Genomic DNA, 14,125 nt, shown 5'->3' on the forward strand with positions numbered 1-14,125 from the left:
GGAGCCATAAAAATTAGGACTGTATGTCTGTAAAAGTGTATGATCAATTTATTTTTGTTGGGAAAGTGATAGATAACATGGCACCGCATGAAGTTATAAAAGGAGGTTGCAGTCAGTGTTGCTGGCATTAATTTAACTAGAGAATGTGCCCTTAAATGTCAGGAGACTGCAAGAAGCCCGGAGTTATTTGAGAAGACAGCAACTTTGATGTTGATTTTTATCAACAAAAATACAGGTGATTAAAAGCAGCCCTCTAATTCTGCTTCCTTTTTTTCTTATTGATAATTTGACTAGGGCACTAGCAGGTGTTGTAGGAAAGTTAATGAAACCATAACAGTTATGGTGAAAGAGTACCCATAATCTAATTGACTTGTGTAGGTGACTCACCACTGAAGCTAAACTCAGTAACTGGGAAACTGAGCAACTGCTTTTCTGTGAAGATACTACAGTTCCACTGGCAGATAAAACAAGACTAGACAATCTAGGTTATAAAAAGAACATGGGCTGCAATCATGTTCCTGCTGTATCAAAATGTAAGAGTAGCCATTCTTGATCAAACTAAGGGCTTATCTGGCTTCAGCAGGGCATCTGGTGAATGCACAGGGAAAAGTATATAGAAATGTAGCAGTAGGGTGATCCTCCCCCTCATATGTGATCCCTGCTTCTGTCAGCAGATTGATTCAGAGGCTTTCGGAGTCAGAGGTTGCATTAGATTGTCTTTAATGCCCCTGATGGGCCTGTCATCTGTGAATTTATCTAATCCCTTTTTGAACATATTGTGTGTCTGCTCCAGAATATCCTGCAGCAATGGGTTTTGCACTTTACTTTTGTGTTGTATGAAAAAGCACTTCATTTGCTTGTTTTAAATCCAGTGTTTGATTGCTTTATTGGATATTCCTTCTTTCATTGAAACAACACAGATTGCTTTGACTTCCTGATCTTCTTCATGCTATTAATGATTTTATAAATCTGTCATCTCTTCTCTCAGCCTCTTTTTCAGGCTGAGAAGTCTGTTTACTATCTCTATATATCAAAAGCATTCCAAAACTTTGATCATTGTTCTTGTCTCTTTCATCTTCTTTCCAGCTCCAGTTTGTGTCCTGTATTCACCTGTGTCCTCCTTCTATATCCTTTACCTTAAAGGAGAAGAAGCTGATTCAAGAGTAGGTGATCAAAGTGTTGGGGGTTTGAATCCATGCCTCGCAGTTCCTCAGAGGGCATACTCAGGTCATCCACCCACCCAGGTTGTGGCAGTCCCCTGCTTTTCACTGGAGCTGATGCAGAGCATGTATCTGGGCTGCAGAGAGGTGGTAGTGTGAGCTGGTCTCTGCTGTCCAGTGGCACTTTGCTGCTCCATGCCCCACCAGCCAGGCACTCGATGAATTGCATTTGCTGCTCTTGGGGCTGGCACTGGTTCCTGTCTCCGGGCAAATGTCCGTACAAACAAGCCAGGCACATGCATCCCATCCTTTAATAAAAGAGAGGAACAAAGTACACTTATTAGCTGGAGAAGGTCAGTATCTTCATGCTAATGTACACAATTGGCTGGTGAATTGCTGCATGTTTTGGTGTCTTGTTTTGTTTCCTTTGCATTCAGAATCCAAAATAACCCAGCAGCTGTGTGTGTAGGTAGACAAATCTCAGTAAATAATGAAAGACTTCGGGGAATGACAGCACCGATCTGGTAAAGCTCGAAGACATGTAGATCTTTGAGCAGCTGCTGACAAGCTCTGAAAAACTGGAGGGGTTTTAAGCAGACAGTGAATGGCAAAATATATAGAAAAATGACTACATAATACTCATTAGTCCTAATTTAGTCTCTCAGCCTTGAAATGAGTGGAAGGTGTTACTGTTGGTTACAATACTGGCATTTTTTATTGCTTGTCAAGTGATAAGACACAGATCCCGCTGTGATTCTGTATAAATGTGTAGTACAAGGGCTACCTTTGATACTAAGAACTCAATTTTAAAGCAAGTTTTAAAAGTTCCGATGATTAACTGATTAATAAATCTTACAGAATCTTAGAGCATCCATAAAGTTGTCAATTGGTTATTGCTATACATAGCAACTTAAAACTTCCACAGATGAGCTCATAAGCATTGATAGTATAGCATATGCACTTGTGAGATCTTCTGATAATAAATATTAGCTATTAAACCTCAGTAATTAAATTGTCAGGGACAGGAAGGAATTGCCTCTTTTCTTCATGGGTTTTATTAAAGAGCTTAAAGGCTGAGCATTTAGCCACGTAAGATTAGAAGACTCTTGAAAGTGCTAGATAGGTGTATTTGGCTAGGCCTTGAGACATCATGAGTATAAGTAACTGAAATCAGTCTTAATGAAGACAAATGCTGAATGAATTCTGAAATCAACCAAAGTAGCTTGCTTACTTCTGAAAATTTTTGTAGGTCTTCCAAGATTCCGGTCTCTACATTTTTTGTCAAGGCATGACATATTATAGTGATATGGTAATTTATACTATTGAAGTTGTGTTACTTAGAAAGCCTAATTTTGAATTTTCAGAGCTTTGACCAAGTTCGACTGTACACAGATTTTAATTTGCCAGCATTAATGTGATAGAGTGGTAGATGGTTGTGTTTGCTTGTGGCAGTAGCCTGATGTTACATCAGAGAATAAAAAGCCTGTGCATACTGTCCACCTACACCACAAAAGAAAACCTCTTCTGAGAGGGAGCTTAGAGTCTCATATCAAGACTAAGTTCTGGTTATTTTCCATTGTTACTGTCCCTGAAATCATACACATTACAAGAAAGATCTCTGGGGTTTTTTGCTCTGTTTTCCTATGCTTATGTAGTAGCAATTTATATACTTGCATTAGCCCAAATCTGTTTTCATATTCACAGGCTAATAGAATTACCAATGACTATACAAATAATCTTGGGGCTATTTTTATGTGTTGAACCTTTTTAAAAGTCTGCACTGCTTAATACTATGAGCATCATACAAATGTACAATAATATTAAGAAAATACAATAAGGTGAGATCTGTGTGTATGTAATTTTTGTTTATGCCCCTCAAATTGTGCACAGACACTGATAGGACACAATACTTGGTAGATTTATGTGTAGCAAGAGTGCTTGCTCACTAATAAAATTACAAGCCTGAGATAAGTGATACTGCTTCACTTCAGTGTTTTCTCAATGTGTTTACTTATCTGTTTTCACTGTTAAAAAGCTTATTAGAAACTGAGAGATACTAACAGCGTATGGCACATGCAGCCTGATACCTTGGTTGTATTTCCCTATTAGTTATCATGTTTAATTGCATTGTTTACTACTGGTATGGTTTGATTCCTTTTGCTTCTTACATTCTTCCCATTTGTCTTTTGGTTTGGTTCATTATAAGACTACACGATGACATGGATAACAGTATTCCCAAGGTGAATTATCACAACAGTTAGTAGAGCACGGTGTCTCCAAGATCCTGTAGTGTGCCTGTGCCTTACGACTCGTGATAGTATTGTGCTGAGGCTTCATTATGTTTTTGTGAGAGACTTGGTTTTTTCCCCGATTTCATTAGTTGTTCTCTCTCCTGAGATAAAACATAGCGCCTTCATCCAGAGCAGCTGACATGTACTCACTCTAAGCAGTAAATAGCAGAGTGATGAAATGCTTGCTTTGTCTTTTTAATGTTTAACTGCAATGTATAAATATATTATGTACTGATTTTATTTGCCTGCATATATGCCATCTATGTCCCTACTAATGTGAAAGGGAGAAGGAGCCTTTAATATAATCCTCCTGGTCCAGCAGTTTGACTGTTAATAGATTCTTCTATTTAATTAACACTGAGTGGCATCTTACCATGTTGAAAAGTGTGGCGTTATTCTGGGATGTAATATGACTGGTCTCTGGGCCTTGGTCTCCTTGACCACTGTTCTGCTGCAGGCAGGTCTGTACAGTGCTTTAGAAGGTCTTTCACTTTGAAAGTTTGTAGTGGTTTAAAAATTACTCTGTATGCTTAAAATAGCATAGATTGTTCGATGTGCTTGTTTCTGGGACCAGAAGAACATTTTAATAGAGTAACTTCCAGAAGGACGGTGACGCAGTCTCACCCCTCTGCACAACGCAGCCCAGAGAAACTCACTCATGAGCCTGTGCATGAAACCCACAGCTTCTCTTTGTACACTACCATTGCTTTCCAGATGGTATCCTGTCTTGCTGAAAAGGCTGTAATGACTACAGAATTTACTGTGCACACAAGGTAGTGTTGCTGCAAGGATTATTTTCCTTGATAGTTCTGTGAATGCATTTACGTATAAATTTCCATTTGACAAGTTTCAGCTTCCAACAAATTCTTAGATTCTCTGCATCTTTTCTTTTACATCAAAGACTCACAGTGAGATACTTCTCTGTGTAGGTGCTTGCAGGCTGGGACAAAATAATTTCTTTGCTGCTTCTTGGTTAAACCAAATAAACTGAGCTTCTTAAGCCTCTGATGAAGTACATTTTTCTAGCCCTCAGATCACTTGCATAACCATTTTCTGAACCATATCCCATTTTTACTCATCTTCTGGAATCAAAGAGCAAGAACTAGAAAGAGGATTGTAACAAGTGTCTTGCTGATGCTATGATCAAGAATAGCCATGTCTTGCAACTCCTAGCTGATTGCATTTCTGTATGTGGATGCTAAGGGTTGTTTGACCTCTGAATTGCCTTGTTGCTCAGGAACTGCACATCTTTTGTAATACCATTGCACTCCAGGGTGTAACTTCCCATGTTTCAAGTGTGATATATATTCCAAGTGATTGATTCCGTATTCTGATCTATTGAAACAAGCTTTGTTCTTATGAGCCCAGTTCACTGGGGATACAGAGCAGCATGCATCGCTGGCCAGTTCCATTGCTAACCACTCCTCTGAATTCAGACACATTTTTTTAACAGTGCATCCAGTGTTACATCTTTGTCCCAGCAAAATTTTGATCAGTCTGTGTATCAGCCTCAAATACTTGAATCATAAAGGCATTTCCTCTCAGTTATGGGGTCGGTATTTCTAAGAGCAGATGATGTTTTTTTTAGTATCTGTTTTGTTCACATCAGTAACAAGAAAATCAAGGATACAGAGTAGGGATGTAAAATAGTAAAGGGCAGAGACAAACTCCCTTGGTTATGAATCTTGATCTTCCTTTCCTAGTCAAAGTTTCTACCTGAAGAATTTGACTGCTTGTTCTACGAGGTCAAATTGCAGCAGCCATGAGCAGAATTCCCTACAGCAGTTGATACAGTTGGGCTCCATTTTGCTCACTACTATCCCCACCCCCCAAAGGAAAAAACCAACCAGCCTACCAACCAAGAAACCCAAAACACAGATGTCCACCCTAATGTTTGTTAGCTGGAATGGAACTGCCATTTTAGCACATTCCTGTAGATGTGCGCCACACAGTCTTGGCAATAGATTTCTAATTATTCCAAGTGAAGGATTTCCTACTCAGCTGCAAATTCTTTTCTAACATCGTATATGCAGTTGTTCTTGTCTCTTTCTGAAGTAGTTTGGATTCCTAAGGAGCCGGCAGGTCACATTCACAAAACTGTTTTTAGGATTTTTGACATTCAGCTGTTGTTGTATGCATGTATGTACACATATGTGCTTCTAGTGGATTAATTGCTAGCCATATCAAGTGAATTAAAATTGTGTTGATACTGGACTTTATCAAAACAGTTAAACCAGAGAAGTAAGTTGCATTAATATAAAAGAAATAAATTAAATCATATTCACAATTAAAATAAAATGAGTGTAGTGAAGGATGGTGTTAAAAGCCATGCTGGCAGCAAGTGGTAGGTTGTGTCATTGCCAAATCTGCCTTCTAACCTCTGCATGACCCAATTCTGCTGAATTCCAGTGGTCTGTGCAAGTACGTCTTCTCTAGGTATAAGAATAGTAGCAGCAGTTACACTACCTAGAACAAGAATGTACAAGGCTATCAGCTGTCTTGCCTAGGGCCATGAGATGATTGCCAGCTGGGGTTAAGCAAAAGCATTTCCTTCCTGTGAGGCATTACATAATTATCCGTGTATGTTAAGTGTGCTGGGGTTTTTGTCTGAAATTTATTATATAAGCAAGTGCTATAAGAAGATGCCAGACTAAGAAAACAGCCTGGGCATATGTATTATGGCAATTCCTTTTTCTCCTGTTTTTAATACTGTCCAAAATAAATGAGATTCAGTGTATGTTTCACCTTGTTAGCTTTGCAATGCTTTGCTTTTAACACTGTCCTGCCAGCTTTGTGACGCAAATTTCACTGCAGCTGAAGAATATTGTTAATCCTCTCATCTCCTTGTGGGGAATCAAAGTTGAGCCAAATGAAATGTTTTGTGCTACGCCGTTTTCTTTTCTTTTATTGCTGCACGTACAAAGCAAGTAAAAATGCTGCCTGCCAGGATCTCGCTGGAGTGATACTGATTCTCTACTTTTATGAGATGCCAATAAAACAGGAGTTACTCTTTTTCATCTTGCAGCTTACTCTTCACCAAAGTAAAACTGGAATGGATACATAAAGGACCTGAAGAAGCTCTGGTGACATGCAGACATATGTTGAGGATGTGGCAGATGGTATACAATGTTTTACAGCACAGGTAGGCTTCCTCCACTGTAGCAAGTTCAGATTTGTTATTTGCAATGTGGTTATCTTTTTAAGTTTTCTAGGCACTTGAGTTATTTTTCAAAAATGGTGATAAACAGTACTGTTTAAAAGATAAATAATGTTTCTGGCAGTGATTAAAAAAAAAGCAAGATTTTAATAGCCATTATTTTTAAAAAAATAAAAAGCAACAAAACCGAAACCTCAGTATTTTAATATTGAAGAAGCAGTTTGAACCACGAGTTTCTGATCCAAATGTCTAAACATCTCTATCCATATTTGGATGTCCAGAATGGAGGGCAGATTTTCTTTTTCCCCAATAGCACTGAGCTTTCATCAGCTATTGTTCACAGACTGCAGTAGTTGGCACCACCCAGGAATGTGTGGGGGTGACACAGCCCTGAACTGAGTAAGCCAAGGAAAGGCACATTGCCAAACTCATAAGATGCAGTTGCACGCTGGTTGCACAGCCTGGTGCTAACTGGGCAAGGAAAGAAGGGAAGGATGTAGCATCTTTCTCCCTTCCCTTGTCCTAGTAAATCTGCATCCAAACAATGCTGCATTCTCTGTTTCCTCCCTTTCATCTGCTGCCCCGCTGAAAGGTAAAGTTTAGAAAGTGTGGAAGACACTGAGTTGGGTTTTCTTCCTTCCCACACCTTTGGATATTGCCCCAGTCAAGGTACCAGTGTACAATGTTTTGGGAATGTTGTACCAAGATCCTGCACCCATAATGTCCATAGGGCTTGTGTTAGATGGGAAGGACAACATGCTTGATGGCAACAGTCAAGACAGCAGGGAGATGTAGCTTGAGTTGTTCCCCAGTTTCTGTATGCATTTGCATAAGCTTTATAAACACCAGAAGTATATGTACAGAATGGTGAATGCCTGTGTACAAGTTGTCCTTGAGGGATTATTAGTAATTCTTGTTGGTTTAGCTGATGAGCAGCAAACCAAACACAAAAATCAAGATATTTGCATAGCAGCAATGGTCTCTTACAGACTTGAATCATTGATTTCCTTAGGCCTTAGCATCTTTAGCTAAGAATTCAATCATGTACCTCTCACATGAATAATCTTTATACCCATGAGTAGTCCTCATGAAGCTGATCAAATCCACACTGAACAATTATGACTGAGGAAGATTTTCTCTTGCAAGGGGGGGCTGCAAGCCTGAGACTGTAGAGAGTACATTGGAAAACAGACAAATAACTAGTTCAGCCGTTTGGACTGCATTTGGATCCCAAGCTGTGCTTTGGCTCTTACACTTAAAAACCCAAGATGTAATAGCTTTAGAGGCTTTTGATAAGCTTTAGCCATAGAAGCCTAAACAAAACAAATTGCTTTGCTTTTGCTTTTAGGAACTCTAATGTGTATTCCCTGCTATTCCCAGTGGGGATTTTTTTTTTCCTCAAAAAATACATCATAAAGTATTTTTTATTGGGAAATACTACTTGAAAGGTAACAAGAATCAGCTTGATACCTGCAGTTTTAGACTGGATTCAGTGACCCAGGAAGCACCTTGTATTAAGCAAATTGCAGCAGTGTCAGCTAACAAATATGTAAAGTATTCTGGGTAGGGCTTGCAAAGGAACTTAAAGGGAATTCTTATCAGTGAGACTTGCACAAAAACATTTTTAGGGCCTCTTGCAAAAGAGAAGGTTGTATTTATACAAAGTTGAGAGCTGGTGCACCCAATACTCTTTACTAGTTCAATCTGTAGATAATTGCCTACACAATTAAATGACACTTTATTTGCATTTGTCTGGCCTTTTTCCTGGCTTTGGAATCTTACTGTGACTCTGACAGACCAAAAAGTCTTGCAGGGCCCAATATTTTATCCCCAGCAGCTATTCATATGCCCTGTTCAACTCTCCTCCTGTCTTCTCTCTGACAAACTGGTGCCTCTGCAGTCTCACAATCAAGTGTTCCGCTCAACATTTTTGTCACTGTTTTGTCCGCTGTCTCAACCACCTTTCAAAAACATGGGCAGTAGATGTCCTGCTGTCAGCCTTTCCAGTGCTGTATGCAGAAAGCAAATCATCTGGCTACTATCCCATCTGTGGTGCATGGAAAAGCTTTCTTGGCTGAGGGCTTTGTACTGCAGCTTTTAAGGGGTAGTTAATTTTCAGCCCTTCTCTGGGATAACCAAGCCATTGGGAGAGGCTGTTTTGCACAATGCATTACACAGGATTTTCAGCCTGGGATTTTCCAGTCTCTTTACCTGTCCTTAGAGTGGGAGTGCAGTGTATTAGCCAGTGTTTCAGCACGTGCCTGAACAGTGACTCCATGGTGGTGGCTGCTGCATTAAGGCAGCACTTGCCTCATGGCAGTAATATTTCAAAGTGCAGCTGCCTTATTCCTGCATACACAGGAGTAAGACTGAGCTGCCCCTACAGTTCCACCAGCAGCTCCCGGCCAGGGCACTTATATTTGGGTCAGTCCTGTCTAGGCAAGGCTGAGGCATAGGACAGGTAATTTAATTTTCCCTTCTGACGGTCTCAAATGAGTTTTCAGTGTGGAAACCAGTATGGAAGACAAGGGAGGCCCATTCAAGGACAGACTGGTGCAGTCCAGTGCCCAAGAATTCAGAGTGCATTGACAGAAATGTTATGTTTGATCCCCAAGCCCAAATAGAAGGTTATTTAGCTGTTTTAAATATGACTGCTGTTATGATGAATGGCAGTAAGTGGCTTTCAGTCTTAGGTTATTAGCTGGGAAGGACAAGACTTGGTTTATCTTTTGCTGTTGTTCTCTGTGATAACGGAATAATTGTGTTTAAAACCAAATAGCAGTCCCAAGCTAATTCTTCTGCTAGATTAGTGCAGATTCAAGGGAATTCTGTGCAATCCCTACCAAAGGACTCATCAGACTGAAAGATGGGGGCATCCACAGCGATCATGTCTCTCTGACAGCTTGCTTCCTGGAAAGAATATTGTCCAAAGGCTGAGCTGCAGGCTTGGAAGTGTGCCAGAAAAAGTAGCCAAGGCAGTCACTTTTCCTTTTGGTATTTTGTCCCTTAATGGATGATGAGAGGAGATATCATCACCACTGATCCTTGGGGGATGGCAAACTATGTGGTGACAGGAAGGCTCAGGAGATCTGTGTTAAGTGATTTTTTTGTTAGGCGCATGATTTTTTTGGTGAATTTCTCTTCGTAAGGCCTCTCCTGTGAGGACAGAAGTCTAGTACAAGAACAGACCAGAGGCTCCCTGTTTCATAAAGCAGTGCTATGTGGTAGCTTTTATCTTCCTTCTCTTTTTGAACAGAGCAAAGGTGGAAGGGGAGAAAATAAGCCCTTTGAAATGAAAGAATGAAGAAATTAGCACCCAGGTGGAAGGTGGTAATTTGTCTGTTTCAAAAGGATCAGCAGAGTAGACCTGTGAACAAGTTATTCTGCAGACAAGCCCAAGAGATGGTGGTTATTGCTGGGTGTGGGTCTGCTAGTGGGCCTCCTCTGGTCTGACTTCTAGCTGCCAACATGCTTCCTGTCCAGTGGTTTGCAAGGACTCCCTATAGCCAAGTAAACTAATACGAGTGTGTGCCCTGGAGCCCCTGCTGGGCAGTCTCTGAGCTTCCTGTCCATTGGCAATGGGGTGGGGATTAATACATTCAATAAGCTGATTTCTCACAACTGGAAACCTTGATTTTTCACTTACCATGGCAGCTCAACTATTGCCTGCTTTGAGGAGAACGTTTCTCCACTGACAGATGTGCAGGTGACACAATTTCATTTCTTTACAGTGGCTCTGAGAAAGGAAGTAGTGTGACTGAAACACCAGTGATCAAAAAGCATAATGGACTGCATCTCACTCTCCCAGATGCTCATGATACCGATTCTGGTAAGGAAACAAGATTTGTGCTTTTGTGAGAGATGAATGTTCCATTTTCTTCGGAGAAGGTGGTGGGCCTGCACACATCTGTGTTGCTGGGCTGCTGGTCAGGAGGTTCAGGTCTGCCTCCCTGGCCAGCTCTGCTGCAGAATGTGGCACTGTGGTTTGCGTGTACCTTGGCTTCCCCATGCAAAACACAGTGAGGACTTTCTGCTTGCTTTTACAAAGCTCTCTGAGATGTATAATTCTGGTTTGTTTTTTGGGTTTTTTTGTTTTGGTTTGGTTTTTTTATTCCTTCCCTCCCTCACCCTGTCTCTCCCTGTTTAATCCTTTTTAGATGTCCTGATCAAGCCAGCTGCTATTGTTGGTTTTGGAAAGCTGAGTGAGTGTGTCAATTCCTATTAGATGGTGATTTGCTTTGGGATTTGTGCATAAACCTTGTGATGCTTTATTATATGGTAAATACATATTCACAGTCACAGATACAGTTAGATGGAAACAACTGAGACATCAAAGCTGATCTTGGCAGTAAAAGGGGAAAGGAAGCTTTCAGAGAGCGCTGCTGCCTTGTGATTTTCATCGTAAGTCTCCTGATATTTGGTACTTCCTTTAAAACCCTAGCTCAAAACAAGATGATGATGTGAGAAACTTGCCTTTTAACTTGGAGGGTTTTTTAGGGAATCAAATGTCTATCCTTGTGGATGTAGAAGAAACACTTGCAAAGCAAGTGAACTTCAGACTCGGAAACTGGGCAAGAAAAAACCTAACACATAAATCTCATGGGTCTCCAAGGAATTAGGGTTTGTCTGAGTCTTAATTGTTCTGTATGCCATGGTGCTGTCTGCCAAGAAGGGCAAGTTATTGTAAAGTACAAGCTTTGAACCAGCTTTTCATGCATCTGAAGTGATTTGCACTGAATGCAGTTTGGTTTTAGCCAAGAAATATATTCCTCCTCCACTTTGAGAGTCCAGGTTTCCATGCTAACATGGTTGCCCCCACAATGGATGTAAGAATGGAGCTCGTACTGCAATTACACCACCCACCTTTGTGTGGAGCTGGCACTGGCTGCTTGCAGCAGGGGTCTGTGGCTCCCTTCTCTGCAGGCTCTGGGTGCTGCTGTTCTCCATCTGCAGAAGAGAGGCAGCTGGGTCTGCTGTCCCTGTTGGGACCCTCTTTGAAGACGGTAATGGGTGAGATTGCAGGCTACAGCTCTAACCCCTCTTGCCCTTGTGCTTCCCCAGAGCTGGAGCTGTGGCTGCCTGCTTTGAAGGAGGGAGGAGGTCTGCTATTTCTGCATGGCTGTGGAACAGGCACTGCTGTCTGCTGAGAAATCCCCCGGGAGCATGCAGCAGCATCGCTGTAACGCGCAGGCGCTCTGTCATCTCTGGGCTCATCACTGAAGGGTGGGGGTTACTGTGGCCGGGTTTGACACTGGCCTCTCCCTCAGCTAGACCACAATAAGATTATTTGCTGTGCCAGAATTTTAGGTTTGTTGCCAGAAAGATTAATTCCTCTTTATTTTCTTCATCTTCTGCTAACTGAAGCAGTGCTCCTAACTAAATTCACTGATATCAGTCAGCTGCCTTGCTGTTTCATTCTTTCTCTGATGTAGTCTTATCTTGCAGTGCTTTTGCCTGAAGTGATTTAGGCTTGGGAATTCTGTGTTTCTTATAAGCCTAGTAAATCTACTGAGCTACATTTTTATTTTGATAGCAGTTTTCTCATAAATGCAAAATATTAAACTTGGACTTTTTGGTCTTAAACCACCCTAGAACAGTGCTTTAAAATTAATTAGATAGGTTTTGTATGGCTTATGTGCAGAGCTCATCACAACAAAATCAGTTTGTTATTTTATGAGTTACTTCCAAAATTGTGTGGAGGGCTTTATTGTAAAATGTGAAGTTTATGTTCTGTCTAGTGGAGCTGTTAAATAGAGAAAGAGACTGCACTAAAATAACAAATTGATGTGATACCTTCTTATGCCAACATTTGCATGTATTTTGAGGCATGACATTAAAGCTCTGAGAGACAGGTTTTGTGGGGAGGTTTTTTTAGCACGTTTCTTTAGGAAGAGATCTCTTATAATGGGACTTACAGATACTTTTTTTTGGTAATGTTGCTTGAAGTTTTTCCATCTCCCACCACCACCCTGAGGTCAGAGTCCTGCCAGCACGACACATGCTGACCTCCTCTCTCAGGATACAGTGTGTTAGAGCTAAACTCCTTTGTGGCTCCGGTAGTCATCAGCCCAACCCCAGGGGCACCGTATTGCTTGCCTGACATTCAGAGCTGTGGCTGAGCCCCTTTCAGTCCAGAAGGGCCAGGCTGGCAAAAACCTTCTCTGTTACAGAGTTTATTTGGTCAGGCAGGCTTTAAGGAGAACTGCTGTGAGCATCCCAGCAGAGATGGGAGAGAGCAGCGTTGGCAAATGTGGAGCATGGGCTGGTTTGGAGGGAGCCTGATCATCTGGCATATACATGTCTAGAGCAAGGAGTGTATCTGTGTCTGAGACCCAGCAGGGATGCGTGGTCTCTGCCTAAAGTATTTTGCTTCCTCTTGTAGGCTGGAAAAAGGGAAAGAAAGTAAACATCAAAGGACTGGAATGGCAAGGGCTGTTAAATGCAAAGAGCCTCCACTGTAAATCGCTAAGTAACTTGGGTCTCATTTGTCTGGCTGTGCAGTTGCCCGCTACACTGGGCAGGATCAGTCTCAGTCTGAAATTCCCCTGTTGGCAACTGCTGGGCTAATGAAGAGAAGAAGAGGAGCAGCTAACCTGGGTTTCTTTGAGAGCAATTATGCTGTTATATTCCTGTGAAGTCTGCTTTGTGAGGGAAGGATACTTCAGTAGATTCTAACTGGATCTGCTTAGGCTGTGTGTAAACCTCTCAAAAATGCACAAAGGGGCCTTACAGTGATGTAGTTTTCTTGCAAGGAAAAGAGGATTTGGTGAGCTCTGTGAGGATGTGAATAAGACACCAGCCCATCTGCCCACCCAGTGCAAACAGCCCAGCATTACATTTGGGTGCTTGCAAGAAACACAGCTCCACGAAGCCTCTTTGGGAGAGGGCAGTCTTGGCAGAAAAATATGGTACTGAAAGTTGCTTTAAAAGCATGCTGATATGAGAATCTGGTTAGGCTGACTGCACAATCCACAAAGCATGTGTAATTTTTTCCAAGTTTGCCAATCTAGAAGGCAAGAAATCTGCCCTAACTTCAAAGCTCTGCTAATAACATCACTAACTGTTCATGTGTCCATTTTCTTGTCTCTGCACTGCAGAGAAGCTGCCTGTGTTTTGGATGGCTGGGGATAAATGCTTGGTAGTTTTCCCTGTGTCAAACAGCTCTAGTCTGACTTGAATTTCTGGGAATTTCAGTGAAATTTCTCACAGGTGGAGATAGGCGTGGGGGAGAGAGGAGTGTGAGTGGGCAAGGCAGGGGGAGAAATCTCGTGCAGTGAAACAGTCTGAAGGTGGATCAGTTAAATAAACTGTTAAATACAATAAAGTCTCCCTGCAAAGCTGAATGGCTTTTACCCATACCGTTAAAGCCGTAATTGCTACGTTACTGCACTGTCATCTCTTGGAACATTAGATCAGGAATGTCTTTGAAAAGATGTAGGAATTTAAGAAATGCATCTGGGAAGAATACATTTGCATTTTCCAAGGGAGCCGTGGGAGGCGCCTGCTGCAGGGCTGTT

The 14,125-nt window shown here is 41.5% G+C and overlaps 1 protein-coding gene across 5 annotated transcripts in view; it reads left to right on the plus strand.

Moving 5' to 3' along the window:
* TTC7A (tetratricopeptide repeat domain 7A) overlaps nt 1-14,125 on the plus strand; it is a gene marked incomplete at its 5' end in the record, with an annotated part of 166,584 nt that overhangs the window by 104,171 nt on the left and 48,288 nt on the right. For 4 of the 5 annotated variants that reach the window (XM_082302416.1, XM_082302418.1, XM_082302417.1 and 1 more), the window contains 2 exons: nt 6,477-6,593; nt 10,340-10,437. In XM_082302416.1, coding sequence (XP_082158542.1) covers nt 6,477-6,593; nt 10,340-10,437 — 215 coding nt within the window. Of the gene's footprint in view, nt 1-6,476; nt 6,594-10,306; nt 10,438-14,125 lie in introns of all 5 variants that reach the window. The other variant, XM_082302420.1, reaches the window with a different exon arrangement.

The sequence above is a fragment of the Coloeus monedula genome, assembly GCF_965178545.1.
Source record: "Coloeus monedula genome assembly, chromosome: 2".
Classification (NCBI taxonomy): domain Eukaryota; kingdom Metazoa; phylum Chordata; class Aves; order Passeriformes; family Corvidae; genus Coloeus; species Coloeus monedula.